The sequence below is a fragment of the Alternaria alternata genome (assembly GCF_001642055.1).
Source record: "Alternaria alternata strain SRC1lrK2f unplaced genomic scaffold CC77scaffold_3, whole genome shotgun sequence".
Classification (NCBI taxonomy): Eukaryota; Fungi; Ascomycota; class Dothideomycetes; order Pleosporales; family Pleosporaceae; genus Alternaria; species Alternaria alternata.
Window position 1 is genome coordinate 741,765 of NW_017306192.1, and position 24,836 is coordinate 766,600.

The 24,836-nt window shown below is 51.5% G+C and overlaps 11 protein-coding genes across 11 annotated transcripts; 7 read left to right on the forward strand and 4 right to left on the reverse strand.

The window, feature by feature from the left end:
• Positions 1-1,263: 1,263 nt before the first annotated feature.
• CC77DRAFT_927748 (hypothetical protein) lies at positions 1,264-2,934 on the reverse strand (the record flags this gene model as incomplete). The annotated part of the gene is made up of 2 exons (XM_018534008.1): positions 1,264-2,729; positions 2,778-2,934. The coding sequence occupies 2 exons, from the start codon at positions 2,932-2,934 to the stop codon at positions 1,264-1,266; spliced, it is 1,623 nt and encodes a 540-aa protein (XP_018389898.1).
• A 285-nt stretch (positions 2,935-3,219) lies between these two features.
• On the forward strand, positions 3,220-4,076 carry CC77DRAFT_928005 (hypothetical protein; the record flags this gene model as incomplete). The annotated part of the gene is made up of 2 exons (XM_018534026.1): positions 3,220-3,385; positions 3,436-4,076. The coding sequence occupies 2 exons, from the start codon at positions 3,220-3,222 to the stop codon at positions 4,074-4,076; spliced, it is 807 nt and encodes a 268-aa protein (XP_018389899.1).
• Positions 4,077-4,811: 735 nt separating this feature from the next.
• On the forward strand, positions 4,812-7,709 carry CC77DRAFT_528402 (peptidase S41 family protein). Its single transcript, XM_018532020.1, has 2 exons — positions 4,812-6,082; positions 6,127-7,709. The coding sequence occupies exons 1-2, from the start codon at positions 4,901-4,903 to the stop codon at positions 7,423-7,425; spliced, it is 2,481 nt and encodes an 826-aa protein (XP_018389900.1). The 5' UTR covers positions 4,812-4,900; the 3' UTR covers positions 7,426-7,709.
• CC77DRAFT_528406 (mixed-linked glucanase) lies at positions 7,421-9,058 on the reverse strand. The gene is made up of 5 exons (XM_018532021.1): positions 8,327-9,058; positions 8,101-8,265; positions 7,878-8,039; positions 7,771-7,815; positions 7,421-7,709 (listed from the first exon to the last, which is right to left on the reverse strand). The coding sequence occupies exons 1-5, from the start codon at positions 8,634-8,636 to the stop codon at positions 7,675-7,677; spliced, it is 717 nt and encodes a 238-aa protein (XP_018389901.1). The 5' UTR covers positions 8,637-9,058; the 3' UTR covers positions 7,421-7,674.
• A 2,456-nt stretch (positions 9,059-11,514) lies between these two features.
• On the forward strand, positions 11,515-12,547 carry CC77DRAFT_1005473 (hypothetical protein; the record flags this gene model as incomplete). Its single annotated transcript, XM_018523351.1, has 2 exons — positions 11,515-11,751; positions 11,807-12,547. The coding sequence occupies 2 exons, from the start codon at positions 11,515-11,517 to the stop codon at positions 12,545-12,547; spliced, it is 978 nt and encodes a 325-aa protein (XP_018389902.1).
• Positions 12,548-13,144: 597 nt separating this feature from the next.
• On the forward strand, positions 13,145-14,014 carry CC77DRAFT_528557 (hypothetical protein). Its single transcript, XM_018532025.1, has one exon. It carries the CDS (start codon positions 13,230-13,232, stop codon positions 13,971-13,973), a length of 744 nt encoding a protein of 247 aa, XP_018389903.1. The 5' UTR covers positions 13,145-13,229; the 3' UTR covers positions 13,974-14,014.
• Position 14,015: 1 nt separating this feature from the next.
• Positions 14,016-15,440, forward strand: CC77DRAFT_528470 (hypothetical protein). Its single transcript, XM_018532022.1, has 2 exons — positions 14,016-14,703; positions 14,753-15,440. Exons 1-2 carry the CDS (start codon positions 14,155-14,157, stop codon positions 15,122-15,124), a joined length of 921 nt encoding a protein of 306 aa, XP_018389904.1. The 5' UTR covers positions 14,016-14,154; the 3' UTR covers positions 15,125-15,440.
• A 325-nt stretch (positions 15,441-15,765) lies between these two features.
• On the forward strand, positions 15,766-17,345 carry CC77DRAFT_955437 (hypothetical protein; the record flags this gene model as incomplete). Its single annotated transcript, XM_018535479.1, has 2 exons — positions 15,766-16,529; positions 16,595-17,345. Coding segments are annotated over exons 1-2 (1,449 nt in total), but the record flags the coding sequence as incomplete, so codon positions are not given.
• Positions 17,346-18,242: 897 nt separating this feature from the next.
• On the forward strand, positions 18,243-20,360 carry CC77DRAFT_528483 (hypothetical protein). The gene has a single exon (XM_018532024.1). It carries the CDS (start codon positions 18,693-18,695, stop codon positions 20,166-20,168), a length of 1,476 nt encoding a protein of 491 aa, XP_018389906.1. The 5' UTR covers positions 18,243-18,692; the 3' UTR covers positions 20,169-20,360.
• Positions 20,361-20,892: 532 nt separating this feature from the next.
• Positions 20,893-21,789, reverse strand: CC77DRAFT_1028333 (hypothetical protein; the record flags this gene model as incomplete). The annotated part of the gene is made up of 2 exons (XM_018526437.1): positions 20,893-21,492; positions 21,547-21,789. 2 exons carry the CDS (start codon positions 21,787-21,789, stop codon positions 20,893-20,895), a joined length of 843 nt encoding a protein of 280 aa, XP_018389907.1.
• A 568-nt stretch (positions 21,790-22,357) lies between these two features.
• On the reverse strand, positions 22,358-23,382 carry CC77DRAFT_528480 (hypothetical protein). Its single transcript, XM_018532023.1, has 2 exons — positions 23,075-23,382; positions 22,358-23,020 (listed from the first exon to the last, which is right to left on the reverse strand). The coding sequence occupies exons 1-2, from the start codon at positions 23,195-23,197 to the stop codon at positions 22,397-22,399; spliced, it is 747 nt and encodes a 248-aa protein (XP_018389908.1). The 5' UTR covers positions 23,198-23,382; the 3' UTR covers positions 22,358-22,396.
• Between the last annotated feature and the right edge of the window lie 1,454 nt (positions 23,383-24,836).

The following is a 24,836-nucleotide window of genomic DNA, read 5'->3' on the forward strand; positions in this document are numbered from 1 at the left end:
GACAGGACCTCCTTCCCTGACCTTGCTTTTAACCCTTCGCCAGCTCACTTCGCGCGGAAAAAGTGCTTCAGGCGGTCCCTGCTCTGGATCGCATTCCCAGCATTCGCCACCTCTCTCTCGGTAGACTTGAGTAAGGAAAACGCACTCCGGATGGCGTGTGCAGTTGCGCCTAACCCAGAACTCGTGTTGACATGTGCTGTGCTTGAGGATAACTTTTGTACACATCTTGTTCCCGTGCTAATGGAGGACGTGGAAGGCGTCAATTCGCTCTACTCTGTGGAGGACGATGGGCCTGGGTTGTGATATCGCGACTCCGAACTGGCATCTTGTAGCATGAAGGAGTGTCTCCGGCACTCTGCAAGCTGGCGGGAAGTCTTGATGAGCTTCAACGTAGGTCGAGTAGGGCTCGGGAGCGGCGACGTAGATCGACGTGTTCTTCAATCCGATGACTTTGACACTCTGGGCAGGAGATGACGGGTGAAGCAAGCACCCGATTCGACTGGTACAGCTGTGGATGTCGGATTGTCAGCGACGGACAGTGAGCAAACAAACGGCCGTATGGTGCAACACGCCAAGAGAAGGAGCGACAATCACTTACGGCCTCGAGGTCCGTAGTTGTAATGACTCTGAAAAGCTACCAATATTACCCAAACAGGAAGTCCACGATAGACGTCATACTAGCGATGGGCCAGCGACGATCAGGGTCCGTCAACGACCCTGAACTCTCATACTCTCACATACTTATACACCGCCAAAGTCTGCAGTCACCCCGCTTTACTAAGCCCATGCGTCCAAGCAATGTCGTGGTGAACCCCAATCAAGTTTTACCCTAGGAGCTCAGCATGCGATCGCCGATTCACCTCCTTCGGGCACTGTGTCCCACCCGTATCCCCATATTATCCTCACGAGAGATAAAAAACAACAGACTAGGCTTGATACGACTCTGGGTACGGTTGAAGAAGGTGTAGCGTGTCGCATCGGTGATGAGTTGGGTGGCCCAATGGTTCTACAGAAAGGTGTTGATAAAATGTCATCGCCGATTGCCAGCCTCGTCCTCGGCCTTCTCGGAAGGTCGTGCACTGACACGGTCCGAAGAGCGTAGAAACGAGGTTGTGTTGAAAGCTTCCTGTCCATCAATGGTGTAAATGTAGACTGTTAGAGCAACGCAATCTTGGTGTGCGCTGAACGATTCCGGGTATCTTATTAAACAGTACATACTATCATGACCGAACTCCTCCAGTTGGACAATTACACAGCCTGGGCTTAGTAAAAGGCATCCGGATTGTTATCATGGCTTCGGTTTCCATAGCCGTGGTCGACATCATCCAGACTCCTGTACTGTCCACCACCACCACCACGACCGCGTCCCCGACCACCACCACCGCCGCCACGGTCACCCCGGTTACCGCCGCGGGCACCTCCTCTTTGACCGTACGAAGGGTTCCTGTTATTACCACGGCCGCGATCTCGGTTGCCACCACGGTAACCACCTGGTCGGTCGTCTCTGTCCCTGCCTCCTCGGCCGTGATTTTGCCGGTTGTCGTGGCGGCCGTTTTGGTCTTCTCTGCGATGAGCTTTGTTGGGGAAGTAGCTCTCATACTCGCTTTCATTCGGTGTCTCTTCCTCAATGCGCAACATTTGCTTTTCGCCTACAACGCTGTCAAACTCGAATGCCTGATCCTGGGGTACGGGATGCCAGTTGACGATTCGTGCAGCATCTGCTGGCCGACCATTTTTACGAATAGCCAAGACTACCGTGGGCACGGGGTTCTCTGAATAGAACTTGGTCCCTTTAGGCACAGCTTCAACTCTCGCAGCCCAGAGTTTGTTCTCGAAGCAGGAGATGGCAGTCACCTTCCACCTGACCCTTGCTCCAATACCGCCGACCTTGTCAAGTATGCTCTTCGGACACGGTTTCGGTGTGATGAGTATGCTGTTGGCGAGATATCGGATGTCGTCTCTCGGTGCGCCCTGGGGCAAGGAGACGAGAGATGTCAACTTCTCGGTTACGTCAGAAGGAATCATGTAGCCGGTGTAGAAGACAGTCTTCTTGATCTGATAGGGCGGAGTGCCGGGCGGAGCGTTGCCTGACTTGACCTGTATGTTGTGTGCGTTGATTAGCTTCTGGATTTCGGCGATTTCGGCGACGGGGTCGAGTTGTGTGGCATTCTCCGGGACCTGAATGACTTCGGTCGTGATGGGCCGGCGCGATGCCTGGTTCTGCGCTCTCAGCAAGTCTTCGTTGAACTGGAAGAAGAAGTCGCGGAAGCCCTTGGTATGCTTGACGCGATCCTCGTATATATTCAGCTTCTCTGCATCCTTGTATGTGTAAACAATGTCCTTGAGCAACTCTTGCTTGAATTCCATGGTGTTTCTGAACTTCTGACCTGCAGGGCCTATCGCGGGCTTCAGGCAGACCATGTCGAAGTCTAATCGCTTGCTGCGAACCATGCGCTTGACGAGGTCAGCGAAGTCGGATTCTCCTCTTCCAGTGAGAAGCACGCTCAGCGCGTCCTTCTGGGCCATGGAGGATTCGACGAGTTCGACAATCTGTTCATTCCACCAGCCTTGCCATGCGCGCGCTTCTTCCTTGTCGATGCCTTCGCCCGTTGCCGCGAGAATGCTCGAGTCGTGCCACCAGCCTCCGTTGAGGAACATGTCGGGTGATCCCAGCTGGCCTATGGTCGCGCTGTTCCATAGCTGCTTGTTCGGCAGAGGACTTGCGAAGACTGCAAGATATCAGCTCTAGTTGCGATGGAGAGTCGCCATGTACATACGCGTATTGTCGAAGTCGTAGATGTGGATTGCCTTGACGTCAGGTACAGAAGGTAGCTCTTTTTCGTCACACGACCACCTCTTTAGCGCGGTTACAGTGTGGTATGTTGCCTTTCCATTTGGCCCGGCGACAGCAGGCCGGGTTGAAGTTGCTAGCATAGCTGGTAATGAGCGTCGGATAGAGGGCAAAGTGACGTGTCTGATAGCGGAGATGAGCATTCAACGCGAGGAATGTGCTGCAGGGTGAAACAAGAGATGCGCGACGAATTGCACGCCCTTGGACACGTGCTGCGAGCGGGAAGGTGAATGTCGAGCGAACAGGCTGCGTTGGAGGAGGGAAGTCGCGATCACTTTTGGTTGGCCCGAGCTCACTCCCGACGGGATGAGCTCATCATCAGGGCCATATCCTCGTCTCCTCAGCCCGACAGCACGACAAGGAAGCGCATGCCAGCAAGCACGGCTGGCTCGACTCAAGGCGACTCGGAGGACACTTGTGTGATATGTCTCTCTCCAGTAACAGAGAGGGCCATCGCCTCTCCATGCAACCATTACACATTTGACTTTGTGTGTCTAGTGTCCTGGTTGCAGCAACGGTCGACCTGCCCGCTATGTAAGGCACCCCCTTCTCATACAATACATTCTTACTGACGATAAACGCAGGCAAAGCACAAGTTGCAGCTGTACAGTACGACTGGCGCTCTCCCACCGACTACAAAAGCTACACTGTTCAACGTACCCACCCACCTGCAAATGCCTCTCATAGCCGCACCGATCGACCTGGCTCTCTTTTTGCACCTTACGGACTGCCGAGCAGACCACGCGGCCCACGTCGCCCATATTCGCCGCCGATTGAAGATGTTGCGTTGCGCAGACGCAGGGACGTGTACCGAAGGAAACTGTATTCGATGCATGTCGGCAGTAATCGCTTTTCAGGATACAGTGACATTTCTCCCCGTTTGATCGCAAACTCGCCTGAACTGCAGTCGAAAGCACGTGCCTGGATTCGGCGCGAACTCCGCGTTTTTACCTACCTGCACACCGAGTCTGAGGCTTCATCCTCCGATGCAGTTACAACAAGTAGCAACGCTGAATTCTTGCTGTCGTACATTGTCTCTATCCTGAAAATGGTAGATCTGAGGGCAAGTAGCGGACACGCGGAGAATCTTTTGGCGGAATATCTTGGCAGAGAGAACAGCAAGCTTTTCCTTCATGAGCTGAACAACTGGCTAAGAAGCCCATTTACCAAGGTTGAGGTATGGGACCGAGAAGTTCAGTATCAAGAAGATTTAGAACAAGATTAGAGCCCTTTGCCATATGTAGTAGGGGCTTAATCACCCCCTGCAGCATAGACACGCATGAGACATATTACTCGGAAGCCAGCCTTATTCAGCACTCGCTATATCGCCAACTGAACCGCCACACGGAGTCACTCTGCAGATGCATGTGACTATTTCAGGGTGTTCGCACTGCAGTTCGCAGGTTCGCATGATGCCGTTCGAGACGTTGCATCTTGTGGCTAGGCCAACTAAGGCTTAGCACACCAGCACGTTAATGTTTCGTGTCAGTTTCGCGTACCGCACAATTGTCCACTCTGCATCTCCACCACATCTCACATGCCATGCGTAACAAAGCATGGCTTCTTCATACCAAATCCCGATGATAGGACTTCTAATGGTTCAGCCGACAGCATATCCGCGTTATGGCTTTAAGAGTTTGATCCGGAACGCAATAACTTGTGCTTTCGACAGACTATGGACACAGACATTGTTTCGACTTCTTCGCCTACTTTGCTTGGTTGGGTCTTGATGTTTCGATAATGCAGCAACGCTGCTGCACCCTGGATTAACCTTCCTTAGCATCGCCCCGCCACAGCGGATGCACGATGTGCTTCATATGTGGGTAGGTAGACACAGCTGCAATACTCTACCTTCTTTCCTTCTCTTGTCAGTTCGCTGCGGAAGGATTCTTCTTCACGCTTTCAATTCTTGTTTCTAGTTTGAGTACACTATTGGCGCTGGATCGCTCTTTTTTAATAATTAATTCTATTCACGGCAAAACTGTGAATCCTGCTGTAAAGCCCGGAGCTTGCATACCTGCGCCTCACGACCACCCCTTGAGAATCAAAATGCGTTCGTCCGTCGTACTATTCGGCGCTTTTTGCGGCCTCTCAACAGCAAATCCGCACCCATGGATGTACGGTGTTCCGGACTATCCTGACCTTGATATGAACGAGGTCATGACGCAAGCAGATGTAGACCTGATGATGGCAGCAGCAGTTGAGAACAGTACTACCGCCTCGGGCTCAGAAGGTGCTCTGAACTCGTCGACCCCCTCATCGGCTTCTCCTGGACAAGAACCTTGTGCGGTTGTCAGTATGGCCATAGCAGCTCTACCCTCTGGAGCCCGACCTGTCGTTCCTGCAGAGTTGGGAGTAAAATGTCTGCAGTCTGTGCCTCTTGACAAGGAAGGAAATGTCAAGTTGATCGACGATCTCAAGGTCATGGTCAAATGGCAATCGAATGTCGCTTACCTCAAAAACCCACCGAAAGAATACACCGAAGAGCCCGTCGACATCATAGGCGAGCTGGACACGATGCAAAAACAAGTCGCTGCCGGTAACTTCAAGACCGAGTACGACTTCCAGCTGAAGATGCTGAACCTCTTTACCAAAGCTTACGACAACCACTTTGCTTATCAACCCGATATTCTTGCTTCGGCAATGCAATTCCAAAGACCCACCGGATCGGAATTGGTCTCTATTTCTTCGGATGGCATGGCACTTCCAGAGATATATACGTACAGAGATGTTGTGAAAGCCAATAACGATTCTTCCTTCAAGCCGTCGCCCGTCAAGATGATTAACGGCATGAGCGCTCAGAGCTATCTGGCGAACGTGTCTGCTGATTCTGATTTCCACGATGCAGACACACGATGGAATGCGCTTTTCCCTTCTCAGGCTCTTCTTGCATCCGGTACTACCTTTCTTGGAAGTTTCAGAACTGGGCAATATCAGGGTCCGAATACAACCATGGAGTTTGCCAATGGAACTACCTGGTCGAGTATGAACGTCGCTGTCGTTTTTGGAAATTTCACTGGTGTTGATAGCGGTAAGGCCTTTTTTCAAAGGTTCTGTACAGGGCCGAAGCCTGTTTCTGCTGCTCCTGCTCCCTCACCTACTGGCAACTCTACAAGGACTGTGACTCCCACAGCTACGCCGAGTCCCTCACATATTGGTTATCCAAAGGCTGAGCTGATCAACTCAAATCTCGCGGTTGGAGGCTACTATCTCAATGGCGCAGGATACGAGGTAAGTTGGACGCATCACATCTCTTATCTGTCTGACCGCTTTAGGATGTTGCCGTTCTGAGTATCCCGTCCTACGAATCTCCTAATGTTCAGAGCTTCCAAAACACGATGCGAGACTTCATAAGGATGTCGCAAAAAGCGGGTAAAACGAAGATGGTCTTTGATTTACGAGGCAATGGTGGAGGCAATGCGATTCTCGGCTACGATACTTTCAAGCAAGTATACCCACAGGCAGCCGCAGAGCCCTTTGGCGGCACACGCTTCCGCGCAAACGATGCTCTAAACGCTGCTGGTAAAATCACCGAAAGCTTTCTCGCCAACAAGACGTACGCACAATCTAACCAAACCGCTTTTGTGGAAGCGTTTGGTCGCGGTGCTACACAAGACGATGTCTTTGGTTTCACAGCCGGATTCAACTACCAGCACATTCTCGATGTCAATAATAAAGCTGCAACTGGATGGAACCAACTCTTTGGTCCACAGCAAGCAAACAACGATTCTTTTACCACAACCCTTCGGTACAACTTCTCGGACAGTATTAGTACAACATATAATGGCTTCTCTGTAATCGGCTACAACGACAACGCCAATGAAACCAGCACACCACAACCTTTCCAAGCACAAGATATGGTCATGCTACACGACGGCATGTGTTCTTCAACATGCGCCATTGTCTCCGAACTACTCAAGAACCAAGGCGCAGTCCGTACAATCGCCATTGGCGGACGCCCCCAAACTGGTCCGATGCAAGGTGTAGGCGGCACCAAGGGCGCTCAGGTCTTCTCCTGGGACGATATTCAAATCCGCATGCAAGCCGTCTACTTCCTCGGCTCACCCGATGAACAAAAAGCCTGGATGAACATGGATCTTGGTAAGACTGCTTTCGCCACACAACTCTTCAAGCGATCTGCGTACCAAGGCGGACGTATCGCCGGCGGCGTCAATCTCAAAGACAATCTGAGACAGAACGATGCTAGTGCCACTCCCCTGGAGTTCATGTACGAAGCTGCGGATTGCAGAATGTGGTTCACCGGTAAGATGATTACCGATGTTACCGAGGTGTGGAAGGGCGTTGCTGATCGCATGTTCCGTGGAAACGGCACGATGGGTTGTGTTCAGGGCAGTACAATAGATCCCTCTAGTGTTAGTGGTGGAGGCCAGTTAAGGGGTGGGGATGGAAAGGTGACGATGAAGAGCGAGAGCACAATTGCTGTTGCGGGACAAAGTGCGAGTGGAAACGGCAGTGCGCCGCAACAGTTTACTGGTGGTGCGTTCAAGACAACGGTGGGCAGTCTAGGTTGGGGCGTTATGGTTGGCGCCATAGGCCTGTCCATGGCCTTGTAAGTGCAAGTAGCAGCTCATCCTTATATGATCTAGGGCTTTCGCTCTTCACAATCTCGTCTTCGATGTTGGAATGTTTGTTGAGAATATATACGTTTTGAAAATCAATGCACCTAAGTATGTACAGAAAGAACTGGACTTTCAAAGAGGTGCCAGTGCCTCACACATCGAGACTGCTGACTGTCTCTCGCCCCAAAGCTATCGTCGTTGTCGTGAACAGCTTACCGTTGGTTATGTCAATACATTCAACATTTACCAAGCGTTAGCAGACCACTGGTTCACAGTGACTAGATATGGGTATACGAAGTCAGTCTATATTTCACATGCATTTCGTACAGGGACACTTACACGTTGCAGGTCCACCGGTGAAAGCCTCAGTACCGAATTGGTAAGCTGTCAAAGCGTTAGCATATGCAACTATAGTCATCTCGAAAGGGATGCGGGGAGCAGCTTACTGATGAGATTTTGGCTCGACGCGGGAAAGTCTTTGTTGTTCTGGAGGTAGGTGAAGAAGTCCTTGAGGTTTGCCTTGAAGTTGTTGATAGGGCTAGAAGGTACGAAGCTGTAGACTTTCATGGAACCGTTAGGGCCGTAGAAAAGCTCCCAAGTGCGACCAGCTATATTTGGGTGTACAAGGTCAGTGTATGTCTCACTTGCAGTTTGTATAGGAGCACTCACCAACTGTCACCATACCCTGCGAAGTGCCAATGGGATAGACGTCGTATCTGGCGAGCCAGACCATGAGCTCGTAGTCACCACTGCTGGTGTCGTGGTTGATGTTCGCAGCAGTGAACAAATCGTATGCAACGTTGCAGCGGATGTTGTTGGTGTCATAAACCCAGTCTAAACATGGGTGTACGAGGTCAGTATATGTTTCACCTGCAGTTCGTTTAATAACACTTACACGCCTCCGTCTCCAAGTTGCTGTACTGGCTAACAGGCTTCTTGGTGATCTGACGTCCAGAGTAGACGTAGGATTTGACGTTGTCCTTTCCGCCCGTCCACTGCCAGTACGTGTGCCATTTCGCGCCTGTGCTGGACACGCTGTCGACGTAGGTACACTGCGAACCTGAGGTCGCAGCGCTGCGACCCCAGATGTTGTTGTTGAGCTCGTAACCGTTGCTGGAGAAATATTCGTAATCCTTGCAGAGCGTGTGCTGTTGTGCGAAGGCAACGGAGGCGAGTGCGCCGAGGATGAATGAAACGGCCTTCATGGTGTGCGATTGGCGGTTGAACGTTTGCTCGAGATGTTTCTTGCTGTTCTGAAATACATCTCTTCGTGTGGAGCACCAAACCTTTTGTAGTCCCAAAATTGCAGTGCTTCAACTGCTCACAACACCGTTACTCGACTTTAAACGGTGGTGGTTACTCATAGTGGACCTTCATATAACGTGTGCTTCGTCAAGCGCGATCCGTCCCTAGATTCCGACAGATCATCCTGTCAACTCTAGTATAAACCACCTCATGGCCAGCCTTGCCACCAGAGACACCTGACATAAGTAGGACCGTTTCGGAGATCTCAATATACCTCGCCAATGAGAAGAGCATAGGCTTACCTGTTGTAGTCGCGCGCATTGGCGTTTCTCGTCTCCGCACGTACTTCAGCCTCGGAAGATTAACTCGGTCATCTTAATATTTGCCGTCGTCATTTCCCGGGAACGTGGCCTACTCAGAATCGTACTAGAGCTCGGAAGCATATCTAAGAACGTAGGCACTTCCGACTACAACTTCTTTACTTGTAACATCGGCCACGCTACCTTGGACCAAATGTGGATAGTCCAGGTGCAAGGTAAGCATGATGCAACACTATTGGCTAGTATTAGTGAGGTTCCTAGGCACAGTACGCATGGTTTCTGTCAAAATATACCTAATCGACGGAATCTTAGCCCGATATCCCTGGCGGGTCGTGTTGAAAGAGTGCTGTACGTGAAATGATAGGTGGACAACTTGTTCCTTGCTTCCATCGCCAAAAAGAGCGGCTGCAGCCGCTACTGGGATGTACGAGACCAGAAAGTGGATTTGTAGAAGACATTCTGCTTTGGTGATTGCAGTTCGAGGGAAAAATGGAGAGTTGATGGGCAATGCCTGAGAAGGAAGAGAGAATGAGATAGTAATCACCGATGAATCCAGTTACCAGAAGATTTGTTCCGTCTATGTAGCTGTTCACCTTAGCGTTTGAATGGGCATTTTTCTGGTGTTCAAGAAACATTCGAAAGCACATTGGTGAGCAAGAACACTGTTTTTTCGAGTGTCGCTCTTTGCCAAGGTGGGCAGTCGCACCTTACTACACTTTCACTACCTTTTGCTCTACCCCTTACGTCTCTCTCCTGGACTTTCTTGCAGAATCAGTTGATCGCGCTTGTACTGTTCTTTGTGCTGAGTATCCGTATGTGTCGTATGACTTTGTTGGCAGGTCTTGATCGATGCGTGTACTGCAGGGAATGGCGAATGTTTCGCATAGTGTTGAGCAAGGCGTCAATAAGACACCAGAGCGATCGGATCAGAGAGTGTGTGATTCTGGCAACAACTAGATAGGCAACCAGTTGGTGAAGCTGGGGTGTTCGAGGTCTTGGTTAGGGACGTTTCTGTTCCCAATCCTTGGCAACGAAGTACCTATGCACCATGCCAAGGTGGCTAGTTACCTATTGGATTGTATCTAATTACCTTTCGTGACCGCGTGTTGGCTCTGTAGGATTGACACATGCACAGAACACGAGCAGTGATCGGAAACATCGCTACGCCCTAGTTTGTCAATAATGCCCCTGACTCTGCTTCTTGTCCTCGTTTAGCACGTATTGTGGGCCACATGGAAAGTGACTGTATGGGACGAGCGTGGGCACACCTGATCAACAGTTGAAAACCATGGTCTTGATCTGAGGCTTGCATGATGTAGTTGTCATGAAACGCACATAACCTAGTATCCCAAATATTTGTGTTCTGGGCACGCTGATCGTCCCGTCCTCAAGATTGATTTTGTGAACGCCAAGCCACGGAGCCACGGACTGGGAAAGTGTCCATGGGCCCGTGCAGCGACGAAGGATCAGCACAATCCCTTCCACGGATCATAACAACTCTAATAAGGCATCATCATCATAGTCACAACAGCGGAACTATGTGAAGACTACTATCTCCTTACACGTCGTACCTAGCAAGTTTGTTTTGGTAGTTGTGCTCACATGAACATCGGACACCGCGCGACAATGCGCGTCTCCTCGCTCATTTCCACTTCCGCAGGTGTCTGCGGCATGACGGAACATCTTGACGCCGCTGTTCAGTGCTGTCCTGGGCGGTAATACATGGCGTTTTCAGCCACTGAACCGAAATGAGGGTCTCCGAAAATACCTCTCGCTTCTAGCACGATTTTGTAAGGCTGTGAAATAGGGCTTTGACCATCATCACCTACTCATGATGGTCAGACAGAATACCGCCGCACAACGACCATTGTCACTTTAAAAAGAGTAGGGAAGAAGAAAATACCGAGGCTCTCAGGGTTGGCTGGCTCCAAAAGGGTTCATCGCCAGATCAACTCAAGGGATGTCCTCGCTCATGTTTCAGGTTCCTTGAATCAAGAACCCAAGATTCTGCACCTAGAACAGATCGTCACAGGGTATGCACATAGTCTCAACACCGCCACTTGAATCCTGCGTCCTACAAACGGTAAGGCTCTGGCTTCAACTGTCGTGCCGTCTTTCTCCCCAACGGCCCCTGTGCTTCTAACGGCGGATCTAGCCTCTTCCCATCACTAGTGTCGTGTAGGATACGATGAAGTCTGATGTCTGTCTGCACGGCTAACCGCCAACACGTTCTTGGTGGCTGTTTTAGTCCGGGCACTGAACTGACATGTAATCACCAAGCGAGATGGCGATGTTTGGGACCCGTGATTCCGTGTACGGAAGGATTCTGCGTGTATAAAACCCATGGTGCCCACGTTGGTTGGAAAGGCACGCTTGACGCTCAACACACTCGTTCTATACACGTTCTTTTTCAGTCTTTGACTTCTTCGATCTTTACTTCGTCGCTCTCTTCAGACAGTCACCTTTTACAAGAACAACTACTCAATCAACCAATCAACTCTTCAATTCCACATTCAAAATGAAGGCATCCATCTTCGCTCTCGCTCTCGCTGGCGCTGCCAGTGCTCACACCACTGTCTACTCCATCTCGGTCAACGGAAAGTCTCAAGGTCTCGGAAATGTTCAGGGCGGCTACATTGACTCTCCTCCCAACAACAACCCAGTTACCGACGTTACCTCCAAGGCTATGGAGTGCAACGTAGCCAACATCAAGGCTTCCAAGTCGGTTGCCGTCAACGGTGGTGACAAGATTGCTGTAAGTACTCCAACGGTCCGCATTGTATAGAACTTGAACTGACGAATACTCTTAGGTCGAGTGGCACCACAACAACGCTGACGCCAGCGACGACATCATCGACCCATCTCACAAGGGACCTATCACCGTCTACATGTCTAAGGCTGGCTCTTCTATGTCATGGACGAAGATTGCTGAAGATGGCTACGATGGCAAATCTTGGGCCGTCGAGAAGCTCATCAAGGGTTCATACACTGGCAAGCCAGGACAGCACGAGTTCACTCTGCCCAATGTTGCACCTGGCGAGTACATCATCCGCCCTGAGATTATTGCCCTACACGAGGGTGACCGCATCGGTGGCGCACAATTCTACCAGGAGTGCATTCACGTAAAGGTCGGTGGCTCTGGCACCACTGCGCTGCCTGCCGGTGTTGCTATCCCCGGCTACCTCAGCGCTCAAGACCCGAGTGTTCACTTCAACCTCTACGGCTCCTACTCTAGCTACCCCATGCCAGGACCCAAGCTCTGGAACGGTGCTGGTGGTGCTGCCGCCCCAGCTAAGCCTGCGCCCGCTGCTCCCACCACCACCAAGGTCGCTGCTCCTGCCCCTACCAAGGTTGCCACCCCTACTACCACCAAGGCTGCTACCCCAGCCAAGACTACCCTTGCCACCGTCGCTAAGCCTGCTCCTACCGCCGGTGGTGCTGGTGCTCAGAAGTACGGCCAGTGCGGTGGCATCGGCTTCACCGGTCCTACTACTTGCGCTTCCGGCTGCAAGTGCGTCAAGCAGAACGACTGGTACTCCCAGTGCTTGTAAGCGCATGTCCATGATGATGGCGTTGCTGGGCCATAAAAAGATGCCGTTTGCATCGGGTGTTTTTCATGATTGATAAGGGGTACATTTGGCCTTTTTTGAGTAGAGCTTTGTTAGTGTTTAGTGGGCTTGTCTCCTGCAATGAGCGGCTTGAGCGTCGCCTGTCTTCAATTCTTGTGTATATACGTAATTCCCACAACGAATTGGATTCGTTGCCTTTTCTGCTTTGACGCAAACTGTTGTTTTGACTAAGTTCTTGTGGTGTCTTGTCCTAACAGCATCCTGATCAACACAGAAGAAGGTAGCATGCTAATGCCATCTAGTGCCGATGTGGCGTAAGCAAACAGCCTTGAAAGCCTCGCGTAGGTTTAGAGCCGGTTCTGCCCAAGCTACTTTACAATCATTACTTCACGTCTCAAACATACACACACAACATCCTCGCATGTGCTCCGAATTCGTCAAAATGAATCAAGACCACTATACAAGCAAAGGCCCCGTAGGCTTCATTACTTGAGAACCCGTCGTATGATGATATTGCGTGGCTAAGCGCACTACGAAGCCGAAGTCGCATGGGCGGAGGGTACAAGCTTCCGCAAGAAGCTCGTTGAACAGACGAAGGGGCGCGAGGGGCGCCCACGGGGAAAAGCTAGAGAGACAAGCCAATTCTTGACCTGATCCACCAGTAATGCTGGCCTCCCCTCAAGGCATTGGCACTATGGACATGACTTCAAGACCCACGTCTCGAGAGTCTTGTCCACTCGCCCACTTACAAGCTAGAGCTTGCCCAAGGAGACGCGATCGGGAGTATACGGATCCAGGGAGAAGACAAGTGTCTGCAAGAGTTATAACGGTGGAGGGCAGCCCGATGCACTTCAAACCGCGCATGTATGCGCGTGAAACAGAAGTCGAGCGTGAGCTCCATATTCTAACGCGTATGGACAAAGTCGGGCTGACTGCTCGGCTCAGAATTGCCAGACTGCAGGGTTTGGTGGTATCAGGCGTGGTTACCATCGGCATGTTGAAGACACTGATGACATCGCTCAGCATCGGGACCCACTTGCGACGTCCTGGCCTTCAGGACAGGCACGAGTTGCATAAACAGTGGGAAGAACAGCTCACAACCATGGTACGGGGGCTGCATGTCCACGATAGTGTGTGGGGCGATGTCGGCGCGATGAATGTTGTTGTTGACGAGGAGATGGAGCCGAATTCGTGGACAATGAGCAGCGCAAGATCATCGAGGGCGACGGACAGAGCATCACGAGGCTGTTTCAGAAAGGGCTTCCAGACGCAGCGAGATGGAGCCAGTCGTGATGAGGGTTTATGGAGCGTAGACGTCAGCTATGCCACGTGTATTTGGCCTGTACTCTCAACACGCATGTGTACCTGGGTCCGTGCTGTGACGCTGTCGAATGCCATGGGTGACTAAGGCGGTTATTTGCGCAATTGGACCCTGAATCTCATCATTTGCGCGCGCCGACACTCGGACAACCGTCTGGGCCTCTGTGCGGAGATGACAAGTCATAAACCACAACAAACCATGCCTCACTCTGCGCTGCCTCCTTGATATTCCTCGCCCACCACCTCATGAGAGCCCGCAAACCACCATCATGATCGCTCCTTCCTGCGCCTGGACTCGTGTTGGCTTGAGGCGCATGCCCAACGCCCCTTACTCCCGGAACACAAACTCGGGAACCGGCTTCGAACGCGCACGCACTCAGGTCCATCCTTCCAATGTCACTCGCAGATGCCATTTCGAGAAGTCGCACGCGGGTGGCAGGCCGACGGAAACGGCGCGGTCCATTCCCGGGCCAAGCTGGCTTTGGCTCGACCCCATCATCGAACCCTTCCGCGCATATGGTCGCGTGCAACAGAGGAGGCCCTACAGGACACAGCTCATATCCTCGCTCGTCATCTATTTCATCGGCGACCTAGTGGCCCAGAGCATTGCGCCTGACGAGTCCAACCAAGTGCTGGAAGTGGTCGACGATGCAGCGGAAAAGGGCTGGGTCCAAGAATGGAGCGACAACCGTGACTGGGCCCGTACAGGACGCGCTCTCGCAATTGGAGGACTGAGCTCTATCCCATCGTACAAGTGGTTCCTGTGGTTATCCAACAGCTTCAACTACAGCTCCAAGACACTCTCTCTGTCAATCAAGGTGCGTTCCCTTTCCCCCTAACAGCCAACGCTTGCTCATCATTCAACAGGTCTTCATCAACCAAGCCTTCTTCACCCCCTTGTTCAACTCGTACTTCTTCGGCATGCAATCGCTTCTTTCCGGCGCAACCCTGCCCGAGATCCTGGAACGCATCAAGAATACGGTGCCGACAAGCTGGTACAACAGCTGCAAACTCTGGCCTGCTGTCACAGCCTTCAGCTTCACCTACATACCTATAGAATACCGTAGCATATTTGGCGGCGTTATCGCTATTGGGTGGCAGACGTATCTCAGTCTGCTAAACACAAGGGCTGCAGCTAAAGAGGAGATGGAGCATGCAGCGATGCACGACGCGCCAGCAAGCGTGCGAACAACACAAAGGCTTGAGCATGGTCTGTTCGAGCAAAAATGCGCTGCGTAGGCTACATCCGCTGCAAACCGACCTTGGAACACTCTGGACTCGTTCAACAAGGCCCACAACGCGACTAGCGTTTCAACATTCACCTGCTGCATCTGCAGCCACTTTTATTTCTTATGTCTGATTCAAGACGGGTATATTGCATTAGAGACGGAGTTACGGATTCCATTCGATACCAGGAGCGCTGCGTAAACGACGCGCGAACACATCAGTCATCACATTAGCATCTTATCTACACCTCAATACATCTCGTTTGTTTTCGCTAGGCTTCGTCGACCCTAGCCCACGGCCCACTCAACAACAGGAGGTACGCCGGTTCTCGGCCCGAGGCTTTGGCAAGAACCCACGCGGCTCCCACTCTGTCCCCCCTTCTGATATCCAGCCGGACGTCATTCAGACAAAAGAAGGCCCCTCGGAGTGACAGGATCTGCTACAGCTGCGGTTGCTGTTTGAATCAGGAGTTAAAACCGTGGTAAGCGTCGTGTGATGTCATCATGTCGACCATAGTAAATATGAACTTCAAAACAAGTAATAGAAATTTCACGCCACGCTTTGTATCGAAATTGAATCGTCCAAATTGTTGACAAACTATTGTTGTTTCTCTGTCCTTGTTCCTAAGATACCCCATTTACACCATGTCTTCTTCAGCAGGCCAACGCATAGACGAAGAATCATATACATCATGGCGGCAACGCTCCGAACTCGACAAGATGGCCGATTTACCCCAGGCTCTGGACGACGAACTCGCGCGTCTTGATAATCAATTTTGGATCCCTAGAACCAAACTCGAGGAGATTGTTAGCCGCTTCTGTGAAGAACTGGAAGAAGGCCTCGCTAAAGACAAGCAAAACATCCCCATGAACATCACTTGGGTGCACAATCTACCAACAGGGAAAGAGAAGGGTACAATAATGACACTGGATCTCGGTGGCACAAATTTGAGGGTTTGCAAAATAGACTTGTATGGAGATGAAGGCCGAAAACAAGGAGACGGCAAATACGGCATGGAGCAAGAACAATACAAGTTACCGGAAGAGCTGAAAAAGGGAGAATCCGATGCTCTCTGGAATTTCATTGCGGAAAAAGTGGAGGCTTTCTTCAAGGATCATAAATTGGACCAGCAGTATAGCACGCAGAAGCCTATGCCACTGGGATTTACTTTCAGTTATCCAGCAACGCAAGATCGTATCGACCACGCAGTCTTGCAGACGTGGACAAAAGGGTTTGATATAAAGGGTGTAGAAGGCCAGGATGCTGCGAAGCAGCTTCGAGAAAAGCTGCAAGAGAGAAAGTTGCCAGTCGACTTAATCTGCGTCATTAACGACACTGTCGGTGCGATGATCGCGTCTGCCTACAACGACCCAGAGACCATAATAGGCGGCATCTTTGGTACAGGATGTAATGCAGCGTAAGAATTGTCCCTGCACGGAATACATATGAGACGTACACTGACTTCGTACACGCCGCTGTTAGGTTTATGGCTAGCCTATCCAGCATCGCAAAACTAGATCCAAACGACGAAAGAATCACAGACGCATCATCTCATAATGGAGCGGTCAAGGGCGAAGAGAAAATGGCCATTAACTGCGAATACGGCGCTTTTGACAACTCGCACCGTGTCCTCCCTCGCACGAAATACGACGAGAAGATCGATGCAGAAAGCCCTCGGCCTGGCGAGCAAACTTTTGAGAAACTCTCCGCTGGTTTGTATCTAGGTGAGATATTCCGCCTCATATTAGTCGAACTCCTAGATCGCGGCCTTGTCTTCAACCAGGATTCAAATCAAGATACGAGAAAGCTGCGTGAGCCATACATCATAGACACGGGGTTCCTTTCTCAGATCGAGGACGACGAGTCACCTAAGTTCACCAAAACACGCGAACTCTTCCAGTCTACACTCTCCCTCCAGCCATCAGACGTTGAGATTGAACTCTCACGTCGACTGGCTGAGATGATCGCGGTGCGCGGTGCCAGATTATGCGCTTGTGGTGTTGCTGCCATCTGCACCAAAGAAGGTATCAAGAAGGGCCATGTGGCTGCAGACGGTAGTGTAGCAAACAAACATCCAAAGTTCAAGAGAAGATGGACTAAAGCTTTGGGTGAGGTGCTGGGGTGGAAGGAGGAGGAATGTGGGGAGGGCGAAGGCCCGATCATCATTACTAGTGCCGAGGATGGGAGTGGACTTGGTTGTGCGATCATCGGTGCTATGGAGTTGGAGAGAAGGACGAAGAAGGAAACTCATTGAGAGATGTGTTATGGGTACGGCAGATGGGAGGTTTAGAATTCGACATTGTGGCTGTGCAGTACGTTTTACTCTAAGCTTGAGAAGACTGTCTTTAGCAGAAGGGACGTGCTATAGAGTGTATTACCTCGGGTAAATAAACAAAGTATGATCTGAGTGTTGAACGAGCCGAGGGTAATCGTAATGCGCACATCTGCTTGTGTAGCTACGTACGTTGATCTACAACAAGACGTAGATGTTGTTGTCGTCCAAACTCTCAAAAGCCGTTTTTATCACATAATATGGGTATCGTGCGTCACCAAACCTGCACTGCAGATCCAGATGGTCATCAAAATTCGCTATGTTCTGTTTTTCCTGATCTCCTTGTGGTACGATGATTTGACTTCTGATGTTTGGACGAGGCATCATCCGCTTGTGACGGCCGTATGATTCCAGAGCAGAGACCTCACTCAGCTGAGCGCTATACACGATGTCCTTAGATCTTAGCTCGTGGCTATGCTCAGGGAGCAGAGCTACCGATACCCAGTCCCGTTCGGCGAGATGGACAGATCTTGGTACAAAAGACGGAGAGATCAGCACGTGTCTCCTGTATCTCCGGTGTTTCTATAACAACTCTCAGTTCTCAGATTTCTTTTGATGCTGTTCTCCGCGATCGTTCGCATGGCGCGCTAATATGTCCAGATCTAGATGCCCTGAGATCTGTCATGGACCCTGTACGCAATGCCAAACCACGCTAGTCGGCGATCTCGCTCACATCCGCCCACGGTTCACCCACATTCCGACACACAACTCACCCACGGAAAGCTGAACGGCACGTCGCGCCCCCGCAGCCAACCAGCGATCTGCTTCACCAGCAACACACCGTCATAAACTAGTGTTGCGAAAAGACGTGGGACCTGGTCACGATGTGCGGTGTGCTGTTGGTTGTACCGCTGGCAAAGTGGTGGTGGTGGACCCACAGGTACGGTGGCATGAGGTGTAGAGGTGATGTATGATGACAGGACGTAGGGGTACGTTCTTTTTTCATCTTTTTTGGAATATCCGGGGCTGTAAGTGTCGAGGCATGTAATGCACCGGTTGAGAGGTGGTGCACGTGCAAGCGTACCGGTGCGGTGAGTCTTGTTGTCGGCGAACTTGCGCAGATGCGTTGCTGCAGAAAAGGCGGTATATAACCTGAAACCGACTTCAGCGGTCAAGAGCACAACGAATTGTTATCCCAGGCTACCGCGGCTACCACCAAAGCGACGATCTTTAAGCATACACCGGTGTACTCCAGCACACCCTTTGCACCCCGGGCCCAATAGCCGAGCACCATCAAATCACAAACACATGTCTAGAGGAGGCTTTCAGATCCACACCGCAACTCCAATCCGCAATCGGAAAAAAATCGGAGTCACATCCGCAGCCTGGGCACGCGACCACACCCACGCCAGCACAAGTCAAATGTTCGTGCCAACACCATATGACTGCACCACGCCCCCATGGCTGTCGCAAACCAGCCCTTTTCCGAATTTCCCCGTGCAGCAAACATCGACCAACACTTTGCCGGCTTCGCATTTCGCGCCAGACCCACGTCTCCCACGACCAGCGCCTCGTGAACAGGGCCTGCAAGATGACTTGTTCTATGCATTCACACGAGACGCCTACTTATCAAGTGAGACAACCGCCGCGAAAGAGGTAGCACGACATTTGCAACCATATTATCCTCCAACAGAGAAGACAAATCGTACATTACCTTTACCAAGGTACACCAACCAAGGACATAACCACAACAACTTGCAATTCTTCACACCCTTCACGCCCTTCACACCACTCACACCTACGATACCAAACGCCTTCAACATGGAGGTCACAAGCAGACCACTCCCATCACTACTACCTCAGTCCGCCCCCATGGCTATGGCATCGAAACCAGCAAATGCTGCTCCGTGGTCATTTCCCAACCTCAAGAAGAGGCGCCGTCGTCGAGCAAGCCAAATCTTCAACATGAACTTCAGCTTTGGCTTTGGGTCTCGACGAAAGAGTCAAGACCACTCGCCTGACATCAGTCCGCGAACATCCATATCATCGGCATCAGGCTCCCCGAGATCAGAGGTAGAGCAAAGCTCCAAGAGACAGAGAATCGATTCGAGAGTGTCAGATGCAGAGGCGGTATTCTCACCCAACAAGAGCATCAAGATTTCGGGACCCGAGAACACGCCAATAGTCTTGTCGCGATGTGACAGCACGGGTGAAGTGCACCCAGGCCAACTCGTCGACTTCACCAGCAAACCCGTTCCCATCGCGCCGGAGCCGATTGTGATTCCTGCTCCTGTACGCAGAAGCCCGGCAAGCGAGTTCGAGCTTCGCTTAAGCAGCGACACATATCACGATCACCTGGCCACCTCTCAACGACGGAAATCCTTCCCTGCTGGCGAATGGGCACCAAAACGGGTCCGTGATGAGGTTCAGATGCTGCATAAGCTAGAGAAGCTCGAGAAGCTCGACACCAAAGTCGAGGATCCTTTCAAGAGATTCAGGGAATCTGCAAGGAAGAGGATATGCACAGTGGAACGGAAGACCAAGGCTTCGGCAACCACTTCTTCCACCACCACGGCGCCAACACCAAGCATGGTTAATGCATCAAGTGTGCCATGCGAACTCCGCCGCACACCAAGCGATCCAAGCACTGAGGCTTTCCTTACACACGTCCGTGCAAGTCTCGAAGCGAGGAAGAGGGAGAACAAGACGGGAGAACGCTGGCGTTCATATCCCGTGTTTGCCGACGAAGTCGAGAAGGGTTTTCTCGATGACGCACCGCTATGACGGTGATATGTATAACATTTATGAGACCGCGATCGGCGGCTGGCCGTTTGGATGACTTGCATATCGGAATTGGCGTTTTGAGGGCGGATACCCGTAGTATATCCACATTTTAGCGCGCATATATACCCTGAGCTCAGTTGGTCAACTGAGCTCCTGACGAATGAATTAATACTACTATTACCACAACATGACATCACTTCCTTCTGTTCTCATTGCTTCTTCGTCCTCCCAATCTTTTTTACCTCGACAACCTAGTCTATATGGCACCCACAAGTATACTCCATGGGCGTCGCAACAATGGTTCCAAGAGTGAAGTAGTGCAGCACGGTGTCTTCATGAGGATCAGTCGTGGCGGTAGATGATGTAACGGCGGTGACGAGTGAGGAAAAGACAAGGCAGAGTGTTAGGCAAAAGACAGGGTAGAGGGATGATCGTAGCATGGTCGATTAGTACAACAAGTAGGAAATTGGCGTGCTGACGCACTGGTGATGGAAAAGAGAAGAAAGCAAAGGTACCGAACAATGTCAGACGATAGAGTTGGACTATGGAGGCAGAACATCGAGAAGCGAGTGTCTACGTTCCACAATATGCATATCCCAAAGGAAGGCTTGTGCATCCAAGCAAAGACAATGAAAAGAAAAACTCCATCCATAGCATCGTGATACCGATCCCAAGACGCCACGCCACGTCCAACCCAAGTATGAACTTTCTCACTCACCATCTCCTACCTACTCTTCCACCGCACCCCTCCAACCCACTTGACCCATCCCTCAACACTCTCCCTCTTCTCCACATCCTCCTCCACACCGCCCACCTGTATCAGCTCAACCGTATAAAAGCTCTTGGCCAACTCTTCATTTCCAGCTAACCTGTGCACAAAACTGTGACAAGCCCTGCATAACCACGCCACGCTGTTCAGCTTATCTTCTGTATGCCAACCCCTCTTCCTCACGCGCGCATGCGCTGCTTTTGGAATAAGATGGTGGTATGTCAACGGCACCCAGTCCCTGCCGCAAAGTTCACATGCCGTAGCACGCGTGCTGCTCCATATGGGTGGTGGCGCGGTGACGGCAGAGATGTACGTTGTGAGGAGAGGTGTGAGCAGGTTGTGTTGGTCGATGCTGTCGGAGGTAGGTGGAAGGAGGCCGTAGCTTTCTAGGCTGTCGATTGCGGTAGGTGGAATGCGTTGGAGGAGGGTCGTATATGTTGAGGCTGAAAGGGGGGTTGTGTAGAGGTCTTGGAGGTTGGGCGAGTCTTTGAAGATGGAGTGCGTAAGTGTGCGCAGTTCGTGAGGTAGAGATGGGAAGATTAGGGTGCTCAGATACTGGATTGTCAGTCAGTGAGGTTCTAAATGCGTAAGTATGTGCTGCTGGCATACTTCGATGAATTCCCCCAAGTCTTCGGCATCTGTTCCTTCCTCGCTTCCATCGGTATTCGCCTCTGTAGATTCCTGCTTCATGACTTCATTCTTCCCACTCTTTGAGCCTTTTTTCGCATGTCTCTTCTTCTTCGGTTTCGGTTTCTCGGTTGGTGCAGCCAGAACTTTGATGATAGGTTCGCTCATGCAGTCGCGGAAGGTCTCGTAGTTGGATTGCTCCCCAGCAGGGATCGGTTCAGCCATGTTGAACAGACTCGCAATACGATGCACAAATAGGCCAAAGGCTCTGGAAGTTTATGCGCATGATGGAAAACATCAGTGGCGCCATGGCGATGTTCATATATAGTGGAGCGAGTGATGACGGAGTCGTGAACTTTCGCGTTCGCGAGGCGAGGCACTAACTGGTGGGGAGCATAAGGGCGTCGCGGGGGCTCATGGCTCCCACACGAACTCGTATTTGCCGTCGAAGCTTCGAGATGCCATGCCATTTGGAGGTCGCTTGACGATGAGATGTTGTGGTTCGCTGTAGGCGATGCGTTAGGTTGTAATCCACAGTACATCAGACATGAAGCAGCAAGAAGCAGTTTCTGGTTCGTAAACTCTGGGTCATATTCGTCTATTCTTCGAAACATGCGGTATGTCGCATGGTGGTCGCCATGTCGTCTTCTGACTGCTTTCATCAACCCATCATGAGCATTGGTTAGCTGCTCGGAGCAAGATAGCCATTCGCGGAGCATGCAGTCCGTCAGCATGGAGCCAGACGCGTTCGCACATGTGCACTGGTGATCCGGCGCCGCAGAACTGACTTGCAACATCACGAAAGCTCCATGTCTAACAACAAGTGTCAGATCTAGGCCTTCTTCTTGCCGCCCTTAGCAAGACGTTCGGCCTTGCCCTTGGCCTGCTCTCGCCGCCTGTTCTCACGCTCCATGAGCTCCTTCTTCTCCTTCTCCAGCTCAGCACGCTCTTCTGCCTCAGCCTTCTTTCGCGCAGCCTCAGCGTCCCTGCGCTCACGAACCAGCTTCAAGCGCTCCAGATCGGCTCGCGCCTGCTCAGTCTTGCCCTCAGCGTGTAGTTTGTCGTATCGATCTTTGTTGGCTTGCGCCTGGAGAGCCTCACGCTCGCGGCGGGAGAGCTGGGAGAGGTCCTGTTGCTTTCCCTTTCCCTTAGCGACGGGCTCAGCTTCTGGATCGACAGGGGCCTTTGTGGCTTGTGTACGGGCTTTTGCAGTGTGGTTTGGGTTCGCGGGCATATCATCGTCTTCGTCTTCAGAGGAGTCGGTGGGCATGTCGCCTGCCTCGGGGGTCTTCTGTGACTTCTTCGCAATCGCGGCCGCCTTGCGCTTCTTTGCGAGCTCACGGCGCTGCTCACGCGTCAACTCTTCTTGTTCGGGCTTGCCACCCTCCTCGTCGGACTCTTCCTCCGAAGATTCTTCTTCTTCGGAGGACTCCTCGTCGACTTTGTCGGGTTGCTCCTGCAATTCTGTGTTAGAAGATGATTGTATACTCAAGGTACAGTAGGTACTCACACCCCACATGCCGACGACCTCGCCATCTGCATTCAGCGGTTGTAGGTCGCGCGAGAACTTCTTGCCGCCTCCGCGCTTGACCTTGTTGAACTTGCCGCCGCGGCCACGTCCTGCTGAAGACATGTTGTGTGTTTGGGTTCTTTGTGTGCAAGTAGAGGGTATTGTGTGTCGAGACGGTTCGCAGGTGGGACCCGTATGCGCAGTCGAGAGTATTTGGGATTGTAGGGGCGACTGAGGTTGCGGTCGAGCCTGTGATTCTTCTTTTAAGATTCCGAGCGGGAGGAGTCTTTGGTGGAGAGCGGGTTAAGTGCGCTCGTGTAAGGATCGTTCACAAGGGCGAGTGATCTAGTCGTGGAAGTATGAGTCTGTCAAACCACGGCTCGTTAGCCTCCCACTCCACGTTTTCCAATACAGAGAGACTCTTTATTCACCTTTTGTATACAAGAACTCACTCTGATTCTATTATTCCAGAAGAGTCACTCCCACAGGCCAACGACAAAACCCCGCGCCCTCGCCCAAAATCCCCTGCCCCACCATCCTCGTCACACCCAACGCGCCATTCTTGATTCGCTCAGCTGACCCATGCTCTTACACTAACCCCTTCCATCCAAGCGCCCCTTAGTCATCCGAAATCTTCGCAGCCGTCAAAACCAACGCGTCGCGCGATCCTCTTCTGTTCATTAAAACTGAACACCCCATTATTCACTCTGTGTCTTCCACCTCAATGGAGATTTGGAGGGGAAAATGGAGGTTAGAATGATCATGCGTTCGCTTACCCCCTTCTCTTCTGCGCTCTGCGCTGGTGGAGCGAAGGTAAATATATTGGACGGTACATATTTTTGCCTGCATGTGATGCTGCGCTTGCGACGGAAGCGTATAGAGAGCTTAACATCGGCTTTCCGCATTCGCTGAAGCTGTAATGGAAAGCTAGCAGTGTTGCTAGTCGGCGTTCTGCGTGAAAAGTTCCCTGGTGATGGTTTCACGATGCACAACCCGGGCGAGCTATCAAGATCATGTCAGCATCATCTCCTAAACCCTTAAGGCATTCTTGCATCCACTCAGGATGTTGTCTGTGTCCTGCTAAGAGCTCTATGACGCTTCTCAGGTTTTTCAAATACTTGGAAACGCTAGCCGATGACTTCCCAGGCCGTTGCTTCAAATCCATATCTACTCTATTCCCATGGATGGATGCCTCGGATGAGACTTCTTTTGACTCGTGATCGGCTTTGCGATGGAAATAAGCAGTATCCGTCTCTTCAATCGCCATGAATACCCCAACGTACAAGGTAGAAACCCCTACTGCATATGGACTGCCGATTCACTTTTTGTCAATGATGCATTCCCCACAGTTTCAGAGTCTAGTAAAACACACAGCTTGACTCTAGCTAATCACTTGCCCTTTCGTTCCTCAACTTCGCATTCATGTGTTCATTTGGCCAGCTCCCTTCTACTACTCCGCCAACTACTATCTCCGACCTTCGATAAAATCAACAAAGATTGGGGCCCCTGACTCTGAACGCACTGCAGCTATACTCAATAGAACAGTCTATACTGGATCCATGCGATCGGCTGCGAAGGGTTCCAGGCACGGAAAACGCTCCAAGGCCCACGATCGCTTCGGCAAATTCACGGCTAACCAGACTGGATCTCAGTTTCTTCAGAGTCAGCGTCTTCCTTCGGATTGTCAAGACCGTCGCTCTGATACCGTCGCGCCCAAGATATACTAGCCAGAGCTGGAGAAAGCTCGGTGTTTGGGTCATGG